At 43.1% G+C, this 27380-nt stretch overlaps 2 protein-coding genes across 2 annotated transcripts; both read right to left on the bottom strand.

The window, feature by feature from the left end:
- Nucleotides 1-187: 187 nt before the first annotated feature.
- LOC116608285 (protein sidekick-1) lies at nt 188-16933 on the bottom strand. Its single transcript, XM_048727419.1, has 15 exons — nt 16709-16933; nt 16306-16381; nt 14867-15169; nt 13850-14188; nt 9444-10523; nt 8171-8458; nt 7219-7524; nt 6726-6867; nt 5599-5932; nt 4743-4837; nt 4380-4536; nt 3098-3164; nt 2644-2915; nt 1802-1967; nt 188-905 (listed from the first exon to the last, which is right to left on the bottom strand). The coding sequence occupies exons 3-15, from the start codon at nt 14943-14945 to the stop codon at nt 715-717; spliced, it is 3516 nt and encodes a 1171-aa protein (XP_048583376.1). The 5' UTR covers nt 14946-15169; nt 16306-16381; nt 16709-16933; the 3' UTR covers nt 188-714.
- Nucleotides 16934-17358: 425 nt separating this feature from the next.
- Nucleotides 17359-26584, bottom strand: LOC125563117 (neogenin-like). The gene is made up of 5 exons (XM_048727944.1): nt 26110-26584; nt 25009-25326; nt 20304-20591; nt 18645-18956; nt 17359-17687 (listed from the first exon to the last, which is right to left on the bottom strand). The coding sequence occupies exons 2-5, from the start codon at nt 25298-25300 to the stop codon at nt 17359-17361; spliced, it is 1221 nt and encodes a 406-aa protein (XP_048583901.1). The 5' UTR covers nt 25301-25326; nt 26110-26584.
- Between the last annotated feature and the right edge of the window lie 796 nt (nt 26585-27380).

Raw genomic sequence — 27380 nt, 5'->3', positions numbered from 1 at the left:
CCCTACACCCTCCCTCTTTTCTCTTATCCCCAACAGCCTCCCCCCTCCCCTTTATCGGATGCAGCAATAAAGCACGTTTATGCAAGGCGCTTATAAGTGGACAGCATGCTGGGGCTCTTTTAGGCGACGCAAATTATGATGTTGTGAATTTGGCTACCGAACATATTCCGGGAGCAGAATTCCAAAACCAAAACCTACCATTTTTTTTAGCTTTCATTTAGTAACACATCAACATGTTTACGATGTCATTATGAACTGCGCCGTATGATTCGAATAAAAAGAGGGAAGTCATTACTCTCTTTTATAAAAACCTTTTTTTTATAAGAACGTCTAGGCTGGGATTTCGCCAAAATTTAAGAATATGCTAAAAACATGCCGAGGCTCAGATAGCAGCAAAATATTTTTTTCATCAGAGTGATCGCTCTAAAATGAAGAAACTGCTCCTGTTTTTACTCAGCTGGTGTGTATGATTTCAGTTAACAGAAATTTAAGAACATCGATAAGAGCCTTAAAATGCTCCAAAAATAAGAACGGCTCAGCCTCAACTGAAAATAAGACGTTCTTATAAAAAAGAGTGTATGCTTAAATATTTCTCTCGGCGCATTTCTATCTTTCGTGTAAAAGTATTTGATGCTCGAAAGAGCTGTAACCACTTTTAACCCCTAAGAAAGTAAGAAAGAGAAGTGCAGAAGTATATGAATAGTTTCAAAAGGTTTATGTGAATGACTCCATGTTGTTGTAGGTCACGACAGACTTCTCTTGATTGCGTACCAAGGCCAGCTGTTCACGCAAATGCTGTTGTTTCATAGCAGATAAACTAACAGTAAGCTCGGTGCAAAAGGCGTTTACGAAATCTCGAATTTCAACCTCCATTTCTTTCCTTTTGGCTTGGTGAGCGTCGAAGTCTGTAAGAAAAAAAAAACAATGTGAAACTCTGCGTACAGCGGCAGAGCTAACACTAGCGCATGCGCGTGCTTTAAATATAAGGAACAAACAACAGCAGCCAAATGGAAGTGTTATAGTGCGACGGGCGCTGCCGTGGCCACCAAGTTCACAGGGTAATACTTTCTGGGTAATACTCAATATTGCGTCTAGCAGCCAGACTTCATATGAGTAAGCACGCAGCTGCTTTGTCTCCTATTATCTTTGTTCTACAAAGGAGTTCTTTTATCTCTATTCTCGTTCTTTGTGTCGAGGTGCGGATATTGTTCCTTTGCCCAATCAAATTGCAGCTTGTAAGAGCAGCGTACTGACCCCTCATATCGAAAATTACCCAGAAGACCCTGGGGACGAGGTTGGTATTAAATTCGTGTCAAATCCACCAGTGCTGAAAAACGCAAGACTAGTTCCAGTACCGCGTGGTTAAACCGGCCTTTCTGAGCCGGTGAACTGTCACATTTTGGCGAATGCTAAGAAAACTAGACCAAACTCAAGGCCATAATATTCTTTATGACTCCCTCATTATCAGAAAAATCTGTCATCTTTGTACAGTATGGTTTTAATCCAGTACAATAAGCCAAAACAACGATTGAAGTCAGCCTTTCGTACCTTTACTCGAACGATTCAGCACTACTGTTGTGTTTGTTTTCGCCTGAACACGCGCATGCGTTATTCAGCACTGTCTGTCAAGTCACTTTGATTAATACCGAGAGGACACTGGTAATGAGGTAGGCACAAAACGAGTAGAACAGTCCTGCAGAGGACCCACGGAACCCGAACCAAAAGAGCTTCTCGTGTCGGAAACTGCAGAATATCGAAGGGAAACTTGAGAACTTGCATTGGATCCGATAACCCGACTTACCTGAAAATTTCCGCTTTTTACCCAAGCGATACACCTCCCAGAGAAGTGCAAAAGACGTCAGCACAGCAATGAGTGCTAGGGTGTACATCATGACTTGCTTGAACACTTCGGACTCTTTATCAAACAAGCCAGTCGATAATTCCACAAGTTCGTTGAAATCCTCTGCCTTTAAGAGAATATAATGAACAAACCATCGGTTAGAATAAGTCTGACGCCCCCGCCATCCTTCTGTCCGTCAATCAGTTAGCCAGTCTATCAGGCCGTTTGATTCTTTGCTTGCCTGTTTGTTTGCTTGATTGTTTGTTTTCTGGTTTCATGTATGTCTGCTTGTTTGTTTGCTTGATTGGTTGTTTATTTGTTTGTTTGTTTGCATGATTGCTTGTTTGTTTTTTTGCTTGCTTGCCTGTTTGTTTTCTTGCTTGTTTGTTTGTTTTCTTACTTGCTTGTTTGTTAGTTTGTCTGTTTCATGCATGTTTCCTTGTTCGTTTGTTTGCTTTCTTGACTTTTTGTTTCTGTTTGCTTGTTTGTTTGCTTGATTGGTTGTTTATTTGTTTGTTTGTTTGCATGATTGCTTGTTTGTTTTTTGCTTGCTTGCCTGTTTGTTTTCTTGCTTGTTTGTTTGTTTTCTTACTTGCTTGTTTGTTAGTTTGTCTGTTTCATGCATGTTTCCTTGTTCGTTTGTTTGCTTTCTTGACTGTTTGTTTCCTTGTTTTATGCATGTTTGCTTGTTTGTTTTCTTGCTTGACCGTTTGTTTGCTTATTTTTCTGAATGATTGCTTGTTTGCTTGCGTGTGTGCGTGCGTGCGTGCTTCCTTGCTTGCTTGTAACAAGGCACCCCTCACCTCAACAACAAGGACAAACTTCTCGATGTGTGCGAACATCTCGGCCTTGTGTGCAGTCATATAATTACGAGAACACTGATGAAGCCGGACAGATGGTCCGGACAAGACAACTCCGTATGTGGAGAGCCGGTCGTAAACCCTTTGGATCCGGATCCCAGTTCCAGCTAGATCGATTCTCTTGTATCCTGCTTCGTAAGCATCGATCAGGATTCCATGCACCGAGGAACTTGTAAGTGCTTGGACCACATCCGTGAAACGGGAGTAATTCCGATCTATAGACGTTGATAAACAGCTGTTTATTGAGGGTGTATATTTATAGTGATGATGATGGTGGTAGTGGTGGCGTTATAGGTTTTGATGACGGCGGTGGGGATGGCGATGGCGATGATGGTGATGATGGTGGTGGCGATGGAGGTGGCAATGGCGATGCAGTGATAATAATTGATGTACTTACCTGTGTTTACCATGGCTTGCATGCGGACACCAAAGTGATATTCGGGTGTGTTTGACAACGCCGCGACCTGTAACAATAGATGAGGGTTCAGCTACTACTTATCACAAACCCTACTTACATCTCCACTACCGACATTTCGGTTTATATTCGTTTACCGCCCTACAAAACGGCGCTCACTCTCCTTTAAAACACCCCTCCTCTTGCCTTTCCGACCAAATTTCACCCACATCAACTTGGTTCTGCACAGCTAGCGGTGGATGTAAGTGTTAGACAGGAGCAAAAAATGGCAAAATTAAAATTGTAAGGTTGTGATAGCTTACTTTTGTTTATATTGCATAATATAAAACAAAATAAGCTTTAGTATTTTTTGGTAGATGATCCGTTCTTGAGATATGACAGCGGCGTAGTCAGGATTTTTAACAGGAGGGGGCCCAAAAGGCCCAGTGAAGGCATTTTCTCCTGTATTTCAAATAATGACTCATACATTTACTGTATTGTGGCCCGTGCCCCCTGGGCCACCCCCCTGGTTACGCCCCTGTATGATAGAGCAAAGTTGCCATAGATCATGAAAAAAGTAGCAATTTCGCCCAAATTGGGCAATTTCAGACAAATCACAATTTTGCATAATTTGCTACAATTAACTATATATCAAGAACGGATTCTCTACCAAAAAATACTAAAGCTTATTTTGGTTTATATTACACAAAGAACATCTATGCAAAACATCAAGCGAATATAAGCTAACACGACCTTAAAATTTTAATTTAACTTTGCTATTTTTTATTCCTACTCCAGGGGCGGATCTAGCTTTTCGCTAAAGGGGGGGGGCTGGCTCATTGACAAAGGGGGGGGGGGGTAATTGTTTTGTTACATATGGTTTTCTGGCAGCCCAAGGGGGGTTTAAACCCCTAAACCCTACCCCTAGACCGCTACTGTACTCCTTTCAGACACCACCCCCACCCCTTTCACCTTATGTCATAATTGTTATCAATGACTATTATTCTATTAATACCGAAATCACGTGACAACTGTATATAACTTCGGAGATTGTTATTTATAATCAGTTACTACATGATCAAAGAATAAAGAGACATCACTATCATCGTTGTCCCGAACTTCATCTACAACACCTCAGTGTGGTACGCCCTAGTGGTGAATGTGAATATGTAGACATGAAGACAGATGTCAATAGCCTTTACCCTACCCTTTATTTCGGTTTTCAGGCACCAAACCACACCACCCACCCCCAAGTCCCTTGCCTTTCCGAACCCATCTCCTTCACCTTAGTGTTGTACAGCCCGGTGGTAGACGTGAATACAATAGACGTGAAGGCAGATGTTAATGAGCCGTTGAGAATTCCAAAGATGACAAGTCCAACGAGAATCCAGACAATAGCAAACACTTTGGCCTTGTTTGTCTTGGGGACACGGTCTCCGTACCTTTCAATTAGAAAGCACTGAAAATTATTATTTTACTAAAATCATTAGGAAATCTTACACCATGGAATTTCTCTTATCGCAAAGGTTGAGATAGCTGTGTTAACCTTGCTTCCCATCCGTTCACCTATTTGTTTTCTGTTGATTTGTTTTGGCTGATTGAAACGTACCCTTGCGGTAAAGCTTCCAAGGAATAACACGTCACTCACCCTAAGGTTGTCATGGTGATGAAAGCCCACCACCAGCCGTTCCAGAGGCCAGATGCTACAGATGATGGGAAATGTTCTGGGTTTGCTGTGGTGTCCTGAGCACAATAATGAATAAGTAACATTTACAAATACCGATTTTGTCAATTAGCCTGCTTTGCAGGCGTTAATCGGGCGTTTTTTGCTATGTTATCCAGTGTTTTCGCTATGTTTACCCGGTGTTGTTCGCTTTGTTTACCCGATTTTTTCGCTGTTTACCCGGTGTTTTTCGCTATGTTTACCCGGTGTTGTTCGTTACGTTTACCCGATGTTTTTCGCTATGTTTACCCAGTGCTTTTTGCTATGTTTACCTGGTGTTTTTAAGCTATGTCTACCAGGTGTTTTTCGCTATGTTCACCCAGTGTTTTCAACATTCACCCGGGGGTTTCGCTATGTTCACCCGGTGTTTTTCCCTATGTTAACCTATGTTTTTAGCTATTGTTTCCCAGGTGTTTTTCGCTATGTTTGTTTTCCGCTGTGTTTTTTTTGTAGGCGCTGTGTCTTGGCCACGCATGCAACTCTCAATAGACTAAATTCGTGCCTTAGTACTTTTGAAGTGCGGAAATATAATAATATATTTGTGGTTATTTAAGCCACTCAATGAAGCCATTAGATTTTTCAGTGTTACAGTTCATTAAGCATTTACAGTTAAGAGAGTGCTACGGTGGCCACCAGAAACAATCAGTCAATCAGCGCGGAAGAAATGCTTCACTGCCCTACCAAATATGGAGCATACATGACGAGATCATGCTACTCGCATCCTGATTGGCTTATCATCTCGAATTTCAATTGGTGGCCACAAGAGTGAGCGTTGACTTACCAAAACCCATATCATAACGCCCGCTAGTAAGGCCATCAGCACCGTCACTGCTACAATTGGCCACATGTCCATGATAGAAATAAGAATCCTCCGTAGTACACTTCCCATCTCAGGCGACTTGACAAGAAAGGCGAAACCCGGGGACTCGACAAGGGGGATAAACGGATATTCTCCATCGAAGAAATTCTGATCTTTCCATCCATAGACTGGAAAGCTAAGTTCGTTCCTACTGTCAATTAAATCCCTGACGTCATTACTGTTGAGCTGGTAGGAGGGGTCACCGTGACCATTTGTGAAAAAGTCAACGTATGATTTCCCATGTTGGAAACATGTCCTAAAAGAAAAATATAGTGGAATCTTGTTAATAAGGGCAACTTTTCGACCAAAGCGGGTTGAGATATACGTTTGAGCCTTGTTACAAAGGGCAACTTTTCGACCAGAGTGGGTTGAGATATACATTAGAACCACGTTAATAAGGGCAACTTTTCGACCAGAGTGTGTTGATATTATTCATTAGAACCCCGTTAATAAGGGCAACTTTAGGACCAAAGCGTGTTGAGAAGTACAGAAGAACCTCGTACATAAGACCACTTGGCCCCCGAGCATGTCGTAAAATAAATGCCACTAGCAATGACTCAACTCGCTCGGTGAGTTATTTCAATTGTACCCTAATATCGCGACAACAAGGCCATCAAAGCATATGAAATATAACATAACATTACTGAAAAAAAAACGAGACAGCAGGTTTATAAAGGTTAATGTTTTCCTTTTATAACGTTTTTTATCCAGTTCTCTTGTAAAGATGACTATAAAAGGAAACACAAATCAAGTCAAATAAGCAAGAGAATCGAGTTAGCGGAATGGAAGTAGAGCAACTGCATAAAGAAAATCCAAGGGAATTTCATTTTGGTACGCGTCCAGTGGAAATTAACGATAGCTCGAGTTATCGTAGATAGCTGTTTTTCAATTAAAGGGGAGTTCGAGTTATCCAAGTTCGAGTCAAAAAGATCTTATAAGAGTATTTGGTCTTCAAAGAGAAACTATCCAATTATCAAGGACTTCGGGATCATGCCAAGAGTTCGGCTTATCCGAGTCCAAGTTAAGAAGATTATGTAAGAGCCTCTGACCTGCAGCAAGACACGGTCAGGTTATCAAGGATCTCTGGAATCATGCCGGACATGTTGACGGAGGCGTCGCCGACTGTCGCGATGACGTAAGGCGGGAAGACACGATAGTTCGCCGCGATGCGCTTGTGGCAGCGACAGGTTTCTGGAATAGAGAACACGTGCGCAAGCATTGGTATAAAAGCCAAAAAAGGAGAAGTAAATAAAGGAAAAGATGTGTGGGCGTACTGTTGGCGGGAGGGGAGGAGGGGAGGGGGGGGGGAGGGAAGGGAAGGGATATAGACTTATGGACGAATAGATGGATAGTCAAAAAACAGGACAGACATCGGAGCAATTATTCCGTCAGTCAGGCAGGGTGACGGACGGACGGCCAGGCACACTTGATGAGGAGGGAGGAGGCTATACGGTGACAGTGAACAGACGGACAGACTGACAACACATTCGCAAAATCGGGCTCAAATTTATATTCTTATACAGGACTTTGTTTAAATAATACCTCCATGATCCGAGTCTGATGGTCCATCGCCGCCCCTGGTAAACCCCGCCACGTTTATCTCGTAGCGCGCGTAGTTCAGTAGTCCCCGGATAATGTACTTCGTGGGACTGTCTTTACGCACTGTTGCATTTTCCCAGGGTGCATTTCGAACCTCTACGTCGCCCAGGCTGACAGGCCGCCAAGATATGCGGTACCCCATCAGCTTTTCGTTAATTTCCGGCTCGTCGAGTGGCATCCAGTAGACTGGGACGGTGGATGGGGTGACCCAGTTCTCTGCGGTCAAGTTAATTGGCGAGGTCTTCGGGCCTGTTCGGTAATTTATAATATTATAGCAAATACAGGGTGCACTCTTAAAGAACGACTAGTTACCCGTACCTAGTCTCTCTGTAGTCGAAACCGTAGCGAGAAGCAAAAGAACAAGAAATCTAAGAGGCCTATATGTGTGTATTTCGTTTTTTTTTTTTTTTTTTAACGCAAGGGAGTTAGAGCGAGGCCACTTATTCCCGTCATTCCCAAGCAGCCGCGTCTCAAGGGTCTTTTCGGAAAATTTTCAATATTTTCCATTATTTCCTTGGGACGAATTTTGCATGAGCACAGGATGCCCACGATTTTTATATTATTCGTTCTTTTGATGTCTACCGAGTTTGAGTTATATTTTTATATCACTTTTCTCTATACTTTTTTTTGATCGATTGATTGATTGAAATAAAATAATTACTGTTCTCCTAACAGGGTGTTTTATGAAAGTTGAGGATGGGGGTGTATTTTTTGTTTCTTTTTGTCTATATTGAGTCACACTGACACAAATTCCTATTCTATAGGCAGTTTCATTAATAAATTGTGCATCAATTTGGGAGTTTGCATCCCTAAAAAGGGAATTATGTATTGTTCTATACTCAAGATGGGGTTCAAACGTTTTTATCCAACTCTAGATCCGCCTCTGTACTCTCACCAAATGAATCTGATGCGATGAAGTCATACGAGGAGTTGCCTTCTCCAGACCTAGTAAAGGCAGACATGAAAATCGTGTAGTTCGCCACTCTGTCCAGGTCTGTGAGGATGGCACTGTACTGATCAGCGGTTAGGTTTACAATAATAATGCGCATCTCCGTTTGGTATCGCAGACGGTATCCCTGTATGATGCCGTTACGGTGGTGGACTGGAACGGGTTTCCATCGCACGATGATGGACGATGGCGAGAGGACATCGTATGTGACGTCATCAGGAGGCGAGCTAGGGACTGGGACGAGATGGCGTTGGGTGTTATAGTGTGTTATATGGGGCTGTATGGCATTGTATTGTATTTAATATTGTGTTTTATTATACACATACTGAGAAATTCTCACTGAAAACATATTCAGTAAATTTTCGTTCGTTCACTGGTATCAGCAAATTAGAGGCGCGAACGATGTTTTTTCACCGTGAAGAAAAGTCGTTCGCGGTTCTGATTGGACGAACGATATTTTTTCACTGCACTTGAATGGCTTCAAGCCCAACGCGGGGAGACGGGTAGCTTTGCATGTCACTTTTGTTTATTGAGCTGCATTAAGCGAGAGAATGAAATTTTACTTTGAAAATTGAATACAAAGCGTTCAAAATGCTCTCAATGACACTGTAGAGGATTATAGAAAGTCTTGAAAACAAGAATCAAAGTGAAAAATCGAGCGAGATGTAAGGCTCTTAAAACGCTATCTAACATCATTCCCGTGCGTGACATTAGCGAGACAGATCCATTTCAATGTAATACGTTTCTGTCTGTCTTTAACTGAACCGTCGGAGCCTCTGTAGCCAAGTCTAATAAAATGTTATGTAATAAATTTAAAATTTCTCAGTATGTATATAATAAACAAAATACAGCATGGAAAGTGCTTTGTACAGCTTTTATTCACTCGTTGTTTTGTATCAAAATAACTGCACAACTCGTGAATAAAAACCGTACGCGCGCACTTTCCATGAAGTATTCTCTATAAATGGGGATGTGTAGTTTTATTTTGCATTTAAGATATTTTATTGATGGTATTGAATGTACACATTATGTCGGTGAAGGCTTATAATTGCTTATCATAGTGGTGGCCTAAGAAATGTGATTCATAAAATCTTGTCGTTGCAGTTATAGAACATTTCCATGATTGTGTTCACTCAGTTTAGTGATTCGACGCTTTTGAATGAATTACTAAGCTCAAGGTGATATTCTCTCCTGGCATTCTCCCGTCACATCTACTTACCGCCCATGTCTGTAGACGCGTTCATTTCTGGCGACCTTGGCCCTTCACCTATAGTAAACCCATTAATTCGCACGGTATAGTCCGTCCATATCTTGAGTCCGGTCAGCTCCCAGCTATATGTGGGCGTGGCCACAGAACGGCGCCGTCGTCCGAAACTTATCTCAGGAGGTTTTGTAGTGGGTGTCTCACTAGAAGGTCTTGTAGTGGGTGTCTCACTAGACGGTCTTGTAGCGGGTGTCTTTTTAGAGGTTTTAGTGGGTGTCTCATTAGAGGTTGTAGTGGGTGTCTCACTAGAGGTTGTAGTGGGTGTCTCACTTGAGGTTTTAGTGGGTGTCTCACTAGAGGTTTTAGTGGGTGTCTCACTTGAGGTTTTAGTGGGTGTCTCACTAAAGGTTGTAGTGGGTGTCTCACTAGAGGTTGTAGTGGGTGTTTCACTAGAGGTTGTAGTGGGTGTCTCACTTGAGGTTTTAGTGGGTGTCTCACTAGAGGTTGTAGTGGGTGTTTCACTTGAGGTTTTAGTGGGTGTCTCACTAGAGGTTGTAGTGGGTGTCTCACTAAAAGGTCTTGTAGTGGGTGTCTCACTAGAGGTTGTAGTGGGTGTCTCACTAGAGGTTGTAGTTGGTGTTTCACTAGAGGTTGTAGTGGGTGTCTCACTTGAGGTTTTAGTGGGTGTCTCACTAGAGGTTGTAGTGGGTGTCTCACTTGAGGTTTCAGTGGGTGTCTCACTAGAGGTTGTAGTGCGTGTCTCACTAAAAGGTCTTGTAGTGGGTGTCTCACTAGAGGTTTTAGTGGGTGTCTCACTAGAGGTTGAAGTGGGTGTCTCACTAGACGGTCTTGTAGTGGGTGTCTCACTTGAGGTTGTAATGTTGTGTTCCTGCGTAACGGTGGCAGTACCGAGTGCCTGTTCGGGGGTTATACTAATGTTCGTGATCGTGTTCGGATCGTTTGTTGGCCAGTACGTAATGTTGAATGCTCGCAGGACGCCGTTGAGGTGTCCACTGGGTATTTCTCCCCATTGGAGTTTCAGGCTTGTGGTACTTGTGTTGAAAACCATGACATTTTCAGGAGGCAAAGTGGGGACTGTAGATATATGAAAAGGTTACGAAAAGTTAGACAAGGCTAGAAGAAAGAGAGGGCAATGGTGCTACAGGGTAAGATATGACACGACAAGGTGCGACAGGGTAAGATATGACACGACAGGGTAAGATATGACACGACAAGGTGCGACAGGGTAAGATATGACACGACAGGGTAAGATATGACACGACAAGGTGCGACAGGGTAAGATATGACACGACAGGGTAAGATATGACACGACAAGGTGCGACAGGGTAAGATATGACACGACAGGGTAAGATATGACACGACAAGGTGCGACAGGGTAAGATATGACACGACAGGGTAAGATATGACACGACAAGGTGCGACAGGGTAAGATATGACACGACAGGGTAAGATATGACACGACAAGGTGCGACAGGGTAAGATATGACACGACAGGGTAAGATATGACACGACAAGGTGCGACAGGGTAAGATATGACACGACAGGGTAAGATATGACACGACAAGGTGCGACAGGGAAAGATATAGAAAGACAGGGTAAGATATGCCATGACAAGGTGCGACAGGGTAAGATACAGCACGACAGGGAAAGATATAGCACGACAGGGTAAGATATGACACGACAAGGTGCGACAGGGAAAGATATAGCACGACAGGGTAAGATATGCCACGACAAGGTGCGACAGGGTAAGATACAGCAGGACAAGGTGCGACGGGGTAAGATATGACACGACAAGGTGCGACAGGAAAAGATATAGCACGACAGGGTAAGATATGACACGACAAGGTGCGACAGGGTAAGATATAGCACGACAAGGTGCGACAGGGTAAGATATGACACGAAAAGGTGCGACAGGGTAAGATATGACACGACAGGGTAAGATATGACACGACAAGGTGCGACAGGGAAAGATATAGCACGACAGGGTATAAGATATGACACGACAAGGTGCGACAGGGTAAGATATGAAACGACAGGGTAAGATATGACACGACAAGGTGCGACAGGGTAAGATATGACACGACAGGGTAAGATATGACACGACAAGGTGCGACAGGGTAAGATATGACACGACAGGGTAAGATATGACACGCAAGGTGCGACAGGGTAAGATACAGCACGACAGGGTAAGATATGCCCCGACAAGGTGCGACAGGGAAAGATATGACACGACAGGGTAAGATATGACACGACAATATGCGACAGGGTAAGATATAGCACGACAGGGTAAGATATGACACGACAAGGTGCGACAGGGTAAGATATAGCACGACAGGGTATAAGATATGACACGACAAGGTGCGACAGGAAAAGATATAGCACGACAGGGTAAGATATGACACGACAAGGTGCGACAGGGTAAGATATAGCACGACAAGGTGCGACAGGGTAAGATATGACACGAAAAGGTGCGGTAGGGTAAGATATGACACGACAGGGTAAGATGTGACACGACAAGGTGCGACAGGGTAAGATATGACACGACAGGGTAAGATATGACACGACAAGGTGCGACAGGGAAAGATATAGCACGACAGGGTATAAGATATGACACGACAAGGTGCGACAGGGTAAGATATGAAACGACAGGGTAAGATATGACACGACAAGGTGCGACAGGGTAAGATATGACACGACAAGGTGCGACAGGGTAAGATATGACACGACAGGGTAAGATATGACACGACAAGGTGCGACAGGGTAAGATATGACACGACAGGGTAAGATATGACACGACAAGGTGCGACAGGGTAAGATATGACACGACAGGGTAAGATATGACACGACAAGGTGCGACAGGGTAAGATATGACACGACAGGGTAAGATATGACACGACAAGGTGCGACAGGGTAAGATATGAAACGACAGGGTAAGATATGACACGACAAGGTGCGACAGGGTAAGATATGACACGACAAGGTGCGACAGGGTAAGATATAGCACGACAGGGTAAGATATGACACGACAAGGTGCGACAGGGAAAGATATAGCACGACAGGGTAAGATATGCCACGACAAGGTGCGACAGGGTAAGATAAAGCACGACAGGGTAAGATATGACACGACAATGTGCGACAGGGTAAGAATAGCACGACAAGGTGCGGTAGGGTAAGAAATGACACAAAAAGGTGCGACAGGGTAAGATACAGCACGACAGGGTAAGATATGACACGACAAGGTGCGACAGGGAAAGATATAGCACGACAGGGTAAAATATGACACGACAAGGTGCGACAGGGTAAAATACAGCACGACAGGGTAAGATATGCCACGACAAGGTGCGGTAGGGTAAGAAATGACACGACAAGGTGCGATAGGGTAAGATATGACACGACCTACTACGGTTCGACATGGTATGCCATGGTGCGACAGAGATATTTTAAGACAATGAAAGAACAGTAACCCATGGTATGAGACGGAACCACAAGGTGGGACAAGAAAGGACACTGTTTCGGACACTATTTTGATCAAATGTTCCGCCTGCGTTCTAATGAACCATAACTGGGTCTTAACCGCACTTTGCTATGCCAAGGGGACCATGCTAGTCGCGGATGTCAGCAGAAAGAAGTGGAGATGAGATCTTTTTCGAATGGGATACTAAAGGCACAGTTGGCAAAGCTTCAATCTTTTTAGTGCCTGTGCTCTCATCACTGGGTTCCGAGTTTTATTCCCATTTCAGACGTGAGAAAATAAGGTTTTCGCCTTAGCGTCAAGGAGTTTTCTCATACTTCTCAAGTTTTCGTCCCTCCACAAAAACCAACAATTTCGATCTTAAGTGTGGTCCATGGTCATGCATGAGTTGTATAGTGGTTGTCTGAAGTTCCTTCGTATGCCTAGACTAGGTTGTATCTGCAGTCTTGATGAATGTATCTTACGAGTGTGATATTCTACCCTGAGCTTGACAAATGTATGTTTGTATCTGCACTCTCGATGAATGTATCTTACGAGTGTGTATATTATACCGTGAGCTTGACAAATGCATGTCTTTTAGACAGAGCAAAAAATAGCAAGTTTTCCCAAAATAAGGTCTGGTTAACTTCGGTAAGCTTGAGTTTTTGCATAGAGGTTCCTAATGTTATGTAAACCAAAATATCAAAAAGTGTTTTTTCTAAGGGATTTTAAATGTTCAAAGTATGAATTCTCCTCGTTTTTAGGGAGAAGTCGGGCTCTGATCAGAAATTAAGCCAACTTTGCTCGCTAGTATCTAAATTTCATATTTTCTAAATTTCTTTAAAATTTGGGTTTAAGCTTTTGGTCAGAGGAACTTCGTGTATGCGGAATCTTGAGCTTATATATTGAGAATTGGTAAATTTCATGCCATTATTTTGTATTTACTCACCATCTTCATCGGTGGTGATGGTAATGGGGTCGCTGTATACCCCATCCTTGATTGTGTGTCCATGTACTTGTATTACGTACTCAGTGTGTGGTTTAAGACCAGTTAAAGCCTTCGAGTACATATCAAACGCCACTTCTCTCCTTCTCCTGGTCCCTTTTGCGGTATTATTCACCTGAATGCACTGCATGAAGGTGATACCAAGCTCCTTCTCGTAAACACAGATGCGATAGTACTGGACGATCCCGTTCTCGTCTTGGGAGGGAATCTTGCCAAATGAGATGATTATCGCGTTGGGGCTTGTGACTGTTGCAGTCACGTTTTGTGGAGGCGCGCTAGGCCCTGTGGGATACAGCGAGAAACATGCCACTTAATTGGCAAGGGTTACACACATAATAAAAAAGAAACAAAACACTCTTTAAATAAAAAATATTCCGTGCTATTCGCCGGTTTTTTTTATATTCCTTGGTCACAGTTTGTTCCATACCTAGTAATTTTGCTATTGAAAAAAAACATTGTTTTTAACTTTTCGGGGCCGAAACCCTGCGTGTAAGAATCAAGTCTAGTTAGAGTCCTGATGATTGGCCGAGTTTAAATACGCGACGCCGTTCAGTATACGTTCGTCGCGCCATCGGAATTTCGGATGTGTACGGATCCTCTGATAATAGGCGGAGTAGAAATTCTCGACGCTGTTCGGCATTCGTTTGATGTGCCATCGGAGTTTCGGTAGTGTACGATCCTCTGATTCGTTCGTCGCGGTATCGGAATTTCGGTGGTGCCTAATCCTCTGATAATAGGCCGAATAGAAATGCGCGACGCCGTTCGGTATTCGTTCGTGGCGCCATCGGATTTTTGGTGATGTTCTATCCTTTGATAATAGGCCGAATAGAAATGCGCGACGCCGTTTGGCATTCATTCGTCGCGTCATCGGAGTTGCGGTGATGAGCAGAAATGAGCGACGCCGTTCGGCACTCGTTCGTCGCGCCATCGGAATTAAAAAAAACCCCATATACAACTCACCGTCCTGCTTAGTCGTACACGTCAGTACTTCGCTTAGATTCCCTTGGCCGCCCAAGTTAAAGAGCGACACACGGATCATGTACTCCGTGTATTCCTCAAGCCCGGTTAAGTCATAACTCGTGTTAAGACTCTCCACTCTGAACTGCTGCCACGCGCTGGCGTTAGAATCCGCGCGGCGCCAGTAGATGTTGTAGCCATCCAGACCTCTCTCCTCGCCGGGGTCTAGTATCCAAGTGATTGCGCATGATCTCGAGGTTGTTGCTGTCTTCGTCTCAGTAATATCTGTTGGGACGACCTTTGGCGCTAGAATGGTTAATCAAATGGAAACATTATTGTCAAAAATGCAGCAAGGCGTTTTTGACACATTTAAAATGCCATGTAACAGCCAAATGGTGTTTGGAAATTTGGGTGTGCTCGCAGACTTCCAGGTTCTCGCCATTTTAATAAAGGTTGTCAGCGCAAATGGCGAATGGCATTTCTACGACCGCAAGGTGCACATACGTATTGATGTTACCTAAAAATGAAGGTGGTAAATAAACTCAAGCGATGGCAGAACCATATTTCCATTACTTTCAATGGATAATCTTAGGTTTGATTTATATTTTTCTGAATTTGGAACAATATTTTTGGATCCTTTCGGTTTCATTCGTCAATCGCCATTTTCCGTTTGCACTGACAACGTTTTTTGCAATACCGTAAATGACCAAACAAACGAGAGAGGGCATTAGTTCTCACTTGGACGTAAGCACAAGCACAGCATGCGTTATTTTCCGATTCTACCTGGAACTCAAGCGCAACTGCTTGATTTTCTTAAGCTTGCGCTTATGTTTGACCGATTCTCACTGGTGTTGCACTTGCGTCTAAGTGAGAACCAGCCTTTAAGGTTGGTTCTCACTTGGACGTAAGCGCAAGCGCAGCACGCGTTATTTTCCGAGTCTTACTCGAACGCAAGCGCAAGAGGAAGTGTTAGAGAACGCAACTGCTTGATTTTCTTGCGCTTTCGCTTATGGTTGACCGATTTACACTTGTGTTGCGCTTCCGTTTGCGGTTAAGCTTGCGCTTTAGTCCTAGTGAGAACCATCCTTTAGAGAAGGGCGTTCATTATAAACTGTGAAATAAACAGGGTCATGTTCAATTATAGCCTGCTTGACAAGTGTTTATTGACATTGAGCAAAACGCTACACGCGTAGATTAAGCAAGAAGGCAATAGGGTTCGATTTATATTGCCGGAATTCTTTCCTTTGGTTTTAAGCATGAAGGGAGAGGAGCGGGACAGGGTAGGGGGAGGGCGTTTAATAGAGAGAGTGTTTGTTAAGAGGTTTGTTTAAAACAAATTTGTAAGCATAGGGGGGGGGCGTTCATCAGATAGGAGGCGTTCTTTAGATAGAGAACGTTTAATAGATGATTTACGGTAGGTGTATAAAAAGAACTGTACATACGCGGAGGCGGTCCATCGGTGAATACAAATATAGGTGCACTCTTGGGGCCGTAACCACCACCGGTGAACGCAGAAACCTGAAAAAAATTGATTCAATAACACGTCAAATAAAGAAGAGGAAAATTCAGTCCCCTACAGATGATGTATTGGGAAGAATATAATGATTTTTCGTCGTAGAACTCTGATAGCCTGAGTAAAGCACCCCCCTTATCCCAATATTCTATATGGAAATGACAGGAGGGGCGTGGTTTTGTGCGTGGCTGAACCCCCTGAATTATAAGGAAATGTTCAGTAGGGGCGTGGCTGTGCCCCCAATATTATCTTAAAGTTTCTGTATTGTGTCCCCACCCAATCTAGGGTGGCCTGCTACGCCTCTGCAGTACACCCATGTCTATTGAACTTACCTCTATGCGATACTCAGTAGAGGGCTGTAGATCAGTGATAACGGAAGTGTTGCGATCTATCGTCACGTTGACGTGCAATGTGGTGTCATTGCCAGCGCCCCTGACTCGGTAGAAAAGAGAATACCCGCGAAGGATGCCGTCAATAATCTCATTCAAGGGAGACCACGTGACATTGATGGATGTAGCGCTAATGTTATGACCGCTGACCAGGAGTGGCGCAGTAGCCGGAACTGAGAAGCGTATAAGAAGGCAAGTAAACAATAAAGCGCCGAAGACTTCGTTACTATGGGAAAATTTCACTAATCGCTGTTGTTAGGTATAAGCCTAAGGTAGAATTACCTAACTGATAATTATCTTGATTTTTATTGCAAATAAAACAAATCGTTGTAAAATAATAAAAATATATTTTATTTTTTGCTTTATAACTACCAAACATATACAAAGAGAATTGGTTTGGCAAAATATAATAAAAACTGTTTACGTAGCCTTTTTCGTGACGTAACCTTGTCAGCCAGTATCAGTATCTGATGAAGACTTTGAAAAAAAAACGAAGCTTCATACTTCATTTACCGAATTCAATCGAAAATATCTAAAATACCTTCCCAAATCATCCGTTAGAAATTGATACCTTCCCGCACTTGATGCTTTGTTTAGGATGGTAAAATGGCGGCTGTTAGACTATTGCGGCACTTACCGCCTTCGTTCGTCGTACATAGGATTTCCTCGCTGAAGTTTCCCCTAAACAATGTCGTGGCAGCCACCCTGACGGTGTAATTCGTATAAACCTTAAGGCCATGGACATCATACTGGCTCGCCCAAAGGGCTTCTTTGTTTAGAACTTGGCCCATGCCTTCTTGGTGAACTTCTACAAGGATGCCCCGTATTATCCCGTTTCGCAGGGACATGGGGATAGTTTCGATCAGAATTCTTATGGAGTCACTTCCGATTGCTTGACATGAAATGTTTGGAGGATGAGGACCTGTGAAAGGGAGAAAGAATCATTATTATTAGTATACCATTGTAGTCATCGCTATAATCATTATCGTCATATCATCAATGACCTCCTTTTAGTCATTTTTATCAATGTCATCATAATCATCTATATTATTGTCATCAATGTCATCATCATCAACATCATTGGCATCAATGCCATCATCATCAACATTATTGGCATCAATAACATCATCATCAACAACATTGTCATCAATGTTATCATCATCAACATCATTGGCATCAATGTCATCATCATCAACATCATTGGCATCAATGTCATCATCATCAACATCATTGTCATCAATGTCATCATCATCAACATCATTGTCATCAATGTCATCATCATCAACATCATTGTCATCAATGTCATCATCATCAACATCATTGGCATCAATGTCATCATCCTCAACATCATTGTCATCAATTTCATCATCATCAACATCATTGGCATCAATGTCATCAATCATCAACATCATTGTCATCAATGTCATCATCATCAACATCATTGGCATCAATGTCATCATCATCAACATCATTGTCATCAATGTCATCATCATCAACATTATTTTCATCGATGTCATCATCGTCAACATCATTGTCGTCAATGTCATCATCGTCAACATCATTGTCATGGAAGTCATCATCATCAACATCATTGTCATCAATGTCATCATCATCAACATTATAGTCATCGATGTCATCATCGTCAACATCATTGTCGTCAATGTCATCATCGTCAACATCATTGTCATGGAAGTCATCATCGTCAACATTATTGTCGTCAATGTCATCATCGTCAACATCATTGTCATGGAAGTCATCATCGTCAACATCATTGTCATCGAAGTCATCATCAACAACATCATTGTCAATTTTAACTGAAAGTCTCTCCGTAACGGACTTTCCGATAAATTGAGGTTTCACTATTATGATCACAACTTACGAGCTTCCCCCGTAAGACAGGACACAGATTGGCTAAATTCCCCATACTCCGTGGTGAACGCTGATATCGAGATGTTGTACATGTGGAAAGGCGATAGGTCTGTTAAGTTGTACGTAGTTTTGCTGACGCATAAGGCGATGAGCTGTTCTGCTGGATTTGTCGCATTGGTATTATAGACTCGGATGGCGTAACCTCTCATGGTGCCCGCTATGGATGATGTCACGGGACTCCATTCCAGCTCACATGAATCGCTTGGACGGTACTCCCATTCTGTGGACAGTACTGCAAGGTCTCGTGGGATCTCTGGAGGTGCTGGGTGAGACACAAAGACCAAGTCAAGATCATTAATTCAATCATTAATTCAAGTGAAAAAATACTACAATAACGTCACAGATGAGTTAGTTTGTTCTTTCCTTTGCACCAAAGGGTATTTCTCTAGGCTTCTGGTTTTCGTCCTCCTACAAAAAACATCTGGATCCGAAAAGTGTTTCATGGTCAGGCGCTTTCGTATGCCTTCAAGTGATGTATATCTGCGATCATCTTGACAAATGAATGTAAGGTACTGGATTTTAATATCACTATCACATATTTCATTGAATCATTCCCTTTTATGTATATTTTAGTTCCACGTGCTTCCTGAGTGTAGATTAACATTGATTCAACTCTTACTTTGCGACAACATTGTATCCGCTTGACCCAAACCCATCCACACCGCAGGCGACGCACACTAGGGCGCCCACCCCCCCCCCCCCCCCCCCCACCCCATAAAAAAATAATGTGTATGTATATCATTATATGTAGCTCAGTCTCTTTATGGATGGCTCATTTTGGTTAGAATTATATTAAAGAAAACATAGCGCACACGGTCCCATCCTCGCTAGACTGTGAAACCCGCCCTCGCTAGACCGTTTTCACGTTGTAGCTTGGAGGACAACGGTTGAAATATATCAGACAGAATCCATTTCAAAGTGTTCAAGAAAACGCAGCAAATGATCCAATGGGAGTTTTGCAATAAACGGCAGCAAGTTATGTACCACTGAAACAGGTCTAAGCCACGTTCTTTGAAGGTATTGAAGCAAAATTAAACTGCAATGTCACCAGTTTACTTCCGGTCGATTACACAATCTCCAATTATATTTAACGGACAACGCAAAAAATATTTCAAAATTATAAAAGCATTGTGGCCTTTTAAAATTTCTTTGAGGATGTGACTGATAATTTAGAGCGGATGGGTAGATAAATAGCGCGGATTCTGATAAAATATTTTGTCTCTTGTCGGTGGAGGTATCCGTCAGCCCTTCGGAAGTAAAGTGATAACAATGCCGCTTTATAGCCAAATTCGTTGTTGCGCGACCGTCTAGAATCCAAAATTCCTTTCTTCGTTTGGGAATAGCGCGTAGTCAATCAAACCAAACAATCAAAACCAGACCAACCGCCCCCAAAGCTTGTGTCTGACTACGCGCTATTCCCAAACGACATGGGCGCGGGCACTATGTTTAGCCCGACATAACGATATGCACATAATGTCGTTATGTCCATGTCGTTATGTCGAAGATTAGAGTGCGCGCGCCCATGTCGTTATGTCGATATGTCGCTAGTGTGCACCAGGCATAAGCCACATGATAGATTTATCACGGTAGAGCGAGATGGCATTTTTACCTCCTTCACCAGTACGACACGCGGTCGAGCTCGCATTGTTCCCCAGTCCATATTTATTGAACGCCCTCACGGTAAACACATACTGCGTGAACACGTCTAGACCGCTGACCACTGCGCTTAAGGTATTGCTGTCAACCACCATATTTGTGACGTCACTTCCGTTATAAGTGATGTTGTAACCAAGGATTTGTCCATAACGCAGAGCTTCGTCCACAGGGCCCCAGCCAATCAGGCAACTGTGCTTGGAATGGGTGGAGCTTGTCAAAATAGTCACGTGACCAGTGGGTGCTACAAAAAAAATTAGGAAGACGGAGTGAGACTTCATTCATTTTTTTAAAATGTTTTTAGTTTAGTTTATTGGCTTTGTCACACAAAAAATACTACGGTTTACAACAGAAAATAAACAAAATAAAGAAAATAAGAAACAATGTTACGGGAGAAGAAAACAGGGCGTAAGCCCCAATTGAAATTCTTTCCCAACAAATTACAAACAATAAAAATTCTAAAACGAAAATAAAAATTAAATTACCAAAAATTTAAGCTCTATGAAATTATGGAGGTTGGTAAGAAGCAAGTTTCTCTAAATAGTGAGTTGTCAGATGATTGCTGAAAAAAGAAAGCGTAGTGCAAGATTTCATGAGTGAAGGAAGACTATTCCAAAGTTTGACAGTTCTAGGGAAATACGAATTCCTGTAATAATTTTGGTTGTGAGCGGAAAAAGGCGGTAATTGTTAGGATGGTAATTTCGAGTATTTTAACGGGACGTGGCTGGAGAAAGAAGGCTAGCTAAACTAATGCTCACATCACAATTTTTTATTTTAAATAACAGAACTAGATCGGTTATGTCTCTTCGATATTCTAATGGCAGGAGCTTAAGAGTTGTCAGCCTTTCTGTGTATGAAACATCGGCAGGATAGTTCAAAATAAACTTGGATGCTCGACGCTGGATGTTCTCAATCAGAGCTTTGTGCTTGCCTGTCGAAGGCGACCAAATGCAAGAAGCATACTCCAGGTGGGGCCTAACAAGGGTGCAGTACAGCAGCTGTCTTGTAGTTGGGTCGAGGATGTCAGAACAGACCCGCTTCACTAGTCCAAGCACCCTGTTTGCTTTTGCGCACATAGGCTCGATGTGAGGACCCCAAGACAGATCTTTGGTAATTGTAACGCCGAGGTCAGTCACCTGCGCTACTGGATCCAGGGTGCGACCGCATAGTTGGTAAGGGTACGGAGGACGCTTGGTGGAACGCTTCTTTGACATGTGCACCACTTTACACTTAGATGCACTAAACTCCATGCCGTGCTCTAGACTCCAGCTGTACAGGGAGTCAAGGTCAGCCTGCAACGAGGTTGAAGAACTTGCAGTGTCTATAGAGCGGTAGAGCTTAGAATCAACAGCATAAAGAGCGATGTTTGAGCCTTGCTGCACGTAGTTAGGCATATCGTTAGCATATACTAGGAACAACAGGGGCCCAAGGATAGATCCTTGTGGGACCCCTGAGGTCACTGGCAGCCAAGAGGAGGACACACCATCGAGGACAACGCTGCCGCCTTCCCGTTAGGTAGGACACAAACCATTTCATCAGAGAACCCGTGACTCCATACTGCTGCAGCTTGGAAATAAGCAGATGATGAGGGACCTTGTCAAAGGCCTTGGAAAGGTCTAGGTGAATGACATCAATGTCCCCCCCCCTGCTAGTCTGTTTACGATGTCATGATAGACTTCGACGAGTTGCGTCACGGTGGATTTTCCCTTAAGGAATCCGTGTTGAAGCTGGTAAATATGGGGGGAAATGAAGTTGAAGCAGCGCTTGAAGACGCAGCGTTCAAGGACTTTTGACAGAATACACAGAAGGGAGAAAGGCCTGTTGTTTTCTGCCAGGGTAGGGCCATCCTTCTTGAACACAGGTGTGACATTTGCGTCCTTCCAAAGCGCGGGAATGGATCCAAGAGACAGCGACAGATTAAACAACCGACATAACGATGAGGCGATTTGATGAGCGGTGTTTTTCAGCAGAATACCAGGATCCGTTCCACAGGCTTTATGGGAGTCTGGATTTCTTAAGACATCCAGTACTTAAGGGACGTTGAGTTTGATAGAGCCCAGACACAACACAGGCTCACGGTTGGTAGTGTGGGCAAATTTCTCGCTGGCGGATGGGCTGAATATGGAGTGGAAATATCTGTTTAACAGGTTAGCCATGTTCTTGGTATCTGTAACGAAGGCGTGGCCATCGCGAAAAAAATTCGGCGAAGGCTTGTTGGTTGTACATGATTTTACGTATGTCCAGAAACGCTTTGGGTTGTCGGATAGTTAGTTTTTCGTCGTGCTCTTTTTTCTTTTTTGAAAGCATTTGTTTCGCAGCGCGTCGAAGCTCATTGTATTTTCTTTCAGCAGCCAGCGATCCGGTTTTGTTTGCTTTTTTTACGCTGCGCATCCTTTTTTTTAGCAAAGAACGCAGTTCGTGATCTATCCACGGGTAATTGTTCACATTCCTTGGTCCCAAGGGATGTTCTTCAGCGACTCATTAAGTCCCGTCCAGTCTGAACGCTTGAAGTTGTACACAACGCGTTTGGTCTTTGTTTTTTTTTTAGAGATTTTCAAGTCTAGTTAGAAACTAATCAACTTGTGGTCGGTAGAAATAATGTCATCGAATCCGTGTGTGTTAAAATTTAGATGGGATACTCGTCAAAATTAAATATAGAATGTTCCTTCCCCTTGTTGGGAAATCAATAAGCTGCCATAATTATGACCCTATGGTGTCCTTAATAAAGGGGTTCCACTGTATGAGGACTGTTCTATTTGTTTCCATAGTGTCCTTATTAAAGGGGTTCAACTCTATGAGGACTGTTCTATGTGTTTCCATAGTGTCCTTATTAAAGGGGTTCCACTCTATGAGGACTGTTCTATGTGTTTCCATAGTGTCCTTATTAAAGGGGTTCCACTCTATGAGGACAGTCTTGTGACCCTATGGTGTCCTTATTAAAGGGGTTCCACTCTATGAGGACTGTTCTATGTGTTTCAATAGTGTCCTTCTTTAAGGGGTTCCACTCTATGAGGACAGTCTTGTGACCCTATGGTGTCCTTATTAAAGGGGTTCCACTCTATGAGGACAGTCTTGTGTCCCTATGGTGTCCTTATTAAAGGGGTTCCACTCCTTGAGGACTGTTCTACGTGTTTCCATAGCGTCCTTCTTTAAGGGGTTCCACTCTATGAGGACAGTCTTGTGTCCCTATGGTGTCCTTATTAAAGGGGTTCCACTCTATGAGGACTGTTCTATATGTTTCCATAGTGTCCTTCTTTAAGGGGTTCCACTCTATAAGGACAGTCTTGTGTCCTTATGGTGTCCTTATTAAAGGAGTTCCACTCTATGAGGACTGTTCTATGTGTTTCCATAGTGTCCTTATTAAAGGGGTTCCACTCTATGAGGACTGTTCTATGTGTTCCCATAGTGTCCTTCTTTAAGGGGTTCCACTCTATGAGGACAGTCTTGTGTCCCTATGGTGTCCTTATTAAAGGGGTTCCACTCTAGGAGGACTGTTCTATGTGTTTTCATAGTGTCCTTCTTTAAGGGGTTCCACTGTATGAGGACAGTCTTGTGACCCTATGGTGTCCTTATTAAAGGGGTTCCACTCTATGAGGACAGTCTTGTGTCCCTATGGTGTCCTTATTAAAGGGGTTCCACTCTATGAGGACTGTTCTATGTGTTTCAATAGTGTCCTTCTTTAAGGGGTTCCACTCTATGAGGACAGTCTTGTGACCCTATGGTGTCCTTATTAAAGGGGTTCCACTCTATGAGGACAGTCTTGTGTCCCTATGGTGTCCTTATTAAAGGGGTTCCACTCTATGAGGACAGTCTTGTGTCCCTATGGTGTCCTTATTAAAGGGGTTCCACTCTATGAGGACTGTTCTACGTGTTTCCATAGCGTCCTTCTTTAAGGGGTTCCACTCTATGAGGACAGTCTTGTGACCCTATGGTGTCCTTATTAATGGGGTTCCACTCTATGAGGACTGTTCTATGTGTTTCCATAGTGTCCTTCTTTAAGGGGTTCCACTCTATGAGGACAGTCTTGTGACACTATGGTGTCCTTATTAAAGGGGTTCCACTCTATGAGGACAGTCTTGTGTCCCTATGGTGTCCTTATTAAAGGGGTTCCACTATATGAGGACAGCCTTGTGTCCCTATGGTGTCCTTATTAAAGGGGTTCCACTCTATGAGGACAGTCTTGTGACCCTATGGTGTCCTTATTAATGGGGTTCCCTATGAGGACTGTTCTATGTGTTCCCATAGTGTCCTTCTTTAAGGGGTTCCACTCTATGAGGACAGTCTTGTGACCCTATGGTGTCCTTATTAATGGGGTTCCACTCTATGAGGACTGTTCTATGTGTTCCCATAGTGTCCTTCTTTAAGGGGTTCCACTCTATATGGATAGTCTTGTGTCCCTATGGTGTCCTTATTAAAGGGGTTCCACTCTATGAGGACAGTCTTGTGACCCTATGATGTCCTTATTAAAGGGGTTCCGCTGTATGAGGACAGTCTTGTGTCCCTATGGTGTCCTTATTAAAGGGGTTCCACTCTATGAGGACAGCCTTGTGACCCTATGGTGTCCTTATTAAAGGGGTTCTGCTGTATGAGGACAGTGTTCTGTGTGTTCACATAGTTTCCTTATTATTAAGGTTCCTCTCACTTGGTTTCAAAGTCCTTACCTAAACCGTCGGTGTAGCAATAAACTGGATCACTAGCCACACCATACCCCGAGCTTGTCAATCCGGCCACCGTCACAATGTAAGTGGAATACATCTCGAGACCTTCGATCACCACGCTGTTATTACAACTCGGCACGGTCGTGTCAACTGTATAGACCCTCTCGTCTCTGGTGGCCAGGCGATATGTTACGACGTAACTCAGCAGAGTTCCTCTTTGGGCATGCGCGGGCACATCTTCCCATGTGATAAAGCAGGTGTGCTTGGGATTCTGGGAAGTGCCGTTGTGTGACATGACGTTGGATGGTGGCTCAATAGGGACTGGGGAGAGTTGTTAATAATAAGGACGAGGTATCGTGCAAACATTACAACATTTTTAATAGATAATAACATACAAAATATAGGTCGGGCGTTGAAAACAATTTCTGCCATGTCCTTCTAAACGCAAGAGAGCACATGATTCCATCATTTTCCAAAATATCATCTGATAATTTTTTCCGCACAAGAAAACGCACAGGTGTCTGAGACAGACAGAAACACCAATTCAAATGCGTCACCCTCGTTAACATCTAGATCTATAAAAGCTAAGATGACAAATCGTTAAAATATTTTTTTACAAATTCGACATGGAGGCTTGTCGGGTCGCGTAATCGGTCTGCGACAACACAATGGCGGCCCATTCTATGTGTGAAGACATTTTCCAACCCAAACAAGCAAAAACAAAATATGTTTGTCTGAAATTGGCTAGGAAGTAGCGGCTGTCAGTTGAAGTACATTAATAGTAGGGACGTGTCTAAATAAAAACTATGGGGTCCATAGTAGTATATCACTGACCACAGATCGATTAAGTTGAAATCGGTATCCTTAGGTCTGGTAATAGATCACTAAGTCCGTCTAGAAACTTTTTCTATCCAAATAGAGACGTGAAATTAACAGCCTTCTTAACTACCAACAAAGGGGTCAACTGGAGTCGAGTTTATCTCGTCACATGACCAGGGTGGGGTCCGGACCCAACGGACCCCTTTCTGGACTCGCGCCTGGATAGTCTAAAGAAAGCATGTTTAAAATGCCCCTCTGGGTGATTTGTACACATAGAAATCTTACCTCCACTGGCCAGTGCTGATACCGGATCGCTGAACGGCCCGTAGTCTACAGTGAAAGCTGTTATCTTAAAACTGTACACTCTTTCGGACTGAAGCCCACGTATAAGCTCAGTATACGAGCCCTTTTCTCGTGGGTCAACAGAAACGGTGATGTTGGTGACGTCTACATTCGACACAGGGGCGTGGCCTGATAGCCAGTAGGAGATGAGGTATTTACTGTAAATGCCAGTGACGCGCCCCGGAGGCTTCTTCCACTTCAACTTTATACAAGTCTGGTTAAATCCTTCGGCCGCAAATTCATCGGGCGGGTTGAGGGGAGCTGGATAATCCGAGCGTTGTTTTAATCAATATTGACTTTTGTATATCAATGCAACTCTGACTAGATCAAACGTAATAATCGCAAAATAATGATGACTATGATTGATGATGATGTTGATGATGACGATAATGATGATGATGATAACGATGGTGATGATGATGATGATGTTGGTGATGATGATGACGACGACGACGACGACGATGATGATAATTATGATAATAATGATGATGATGATTATGACTATGATTGATGATGTTGATGATGACGACGACGATAATGATGTTGATGATGATGGCTATGTTTGATGATGATGATGACTATGATGATGATAATGATGATGATGATGACTATTATTGATGATGATGATGATGATGATGATGATGATGATGATGATGATGATGATGATGATGACTATGATGATGATGATGATGATGATGATGATGATGATGATGATGATGATGATGATGACTATGATTGATGATGATGACTATGATGATGATGACTATGATGATGATGATGATGATGATGATGATGACGATGACGATGATGGTCATTATGAAGATTATAATGATGGTGATGTTTATCAAGATGATCGCGACCATTACGATGATGAAGATGAGGATGATGTTTATGATTTCCACCAAAACCTACAGCAACAAAGCTAATCCTGCCCTGAACAACAAACAGCAAACCTGCACAAGATCCATCATAATCCAACCCCGCCTAGTTCAACAATCTTAACACTATTAAACTCATCCCGCACCAGCCAAATCCATACCATCCCATGCAGGGCAAAGATCTCATCAAACAGCTAAACCCTACTACTAGGGTTTTAGAATAGATCATATTATTAAACATAATGAAATCCACAAATCACTTATCTAGCAAAGAGCCCTTAATAAGCCATAGATAGCCAAGCCCTTTCAAGCTACTACTCTGACCAGTTATCAACC

The sequence above is a fragment of the Nematostella vectensis genome, chromosome 5 (genome assembly GCF_932526225.1).
Source record: "Nematostella vectensis chromosome 5, jaNemVect1.1, whole genome shotgun sequence".
Lineage (NCBI taxonomy): Eukaryota > Metazoa > Cnidaria > Anthozoa > Actiniaria > Edwardsiidae > Nematostella > Nematostella vectensis.
This window is presented reverse-complemented; position numbering and strand designations above follow the sequence as displayed.

Bases quoted from the DNA above. Each gene is read 5' to 3' on its own strand.
- LOC116608285 (XM_048727419.1), bottom strand. From the start codon at position 14,945: ATGATCCGTGTGTCGCTCTTTAACTTGGGCGGCCAAGGGAATCTAAGC. The intron at 8,459-9,443 runs GTAAGTAGATGT...ATCTCGTCCCAG, and splicing joins CGCGTCTACAGACATGGGCG to TCCCTAGCTCGCCTCCTGAT. The intron at 4,838-5,598 runs GTAAGTCAACGC...TATTGTGCTCAG, and splicing joins GCGTTATGATATGGGTTTTG to GACACCACAGCAAACCCAGA.
- LOC125563117 (XM_048727944.1), bottom strand. From the start codon at position 25,300: ATGTCACACAACGGCACTTCCCAGAATCCCAAGCACACCTGCTTTATC. The intron at 20,592-25,008 runs GTAAGGACTTTG...TTTTTTTTGTAG, and splicing joins TTGCTACACCGACGGTTTAG to CACCCACTGGTCACGTGACT. The intron at 17,688-18,644 runs GTAAGTTGTGAT...TCCCTTTCACAG, and splicing joins CTGTCTTACGGGGGAAGCTC to GTCCTCATCCTCCAAACATT.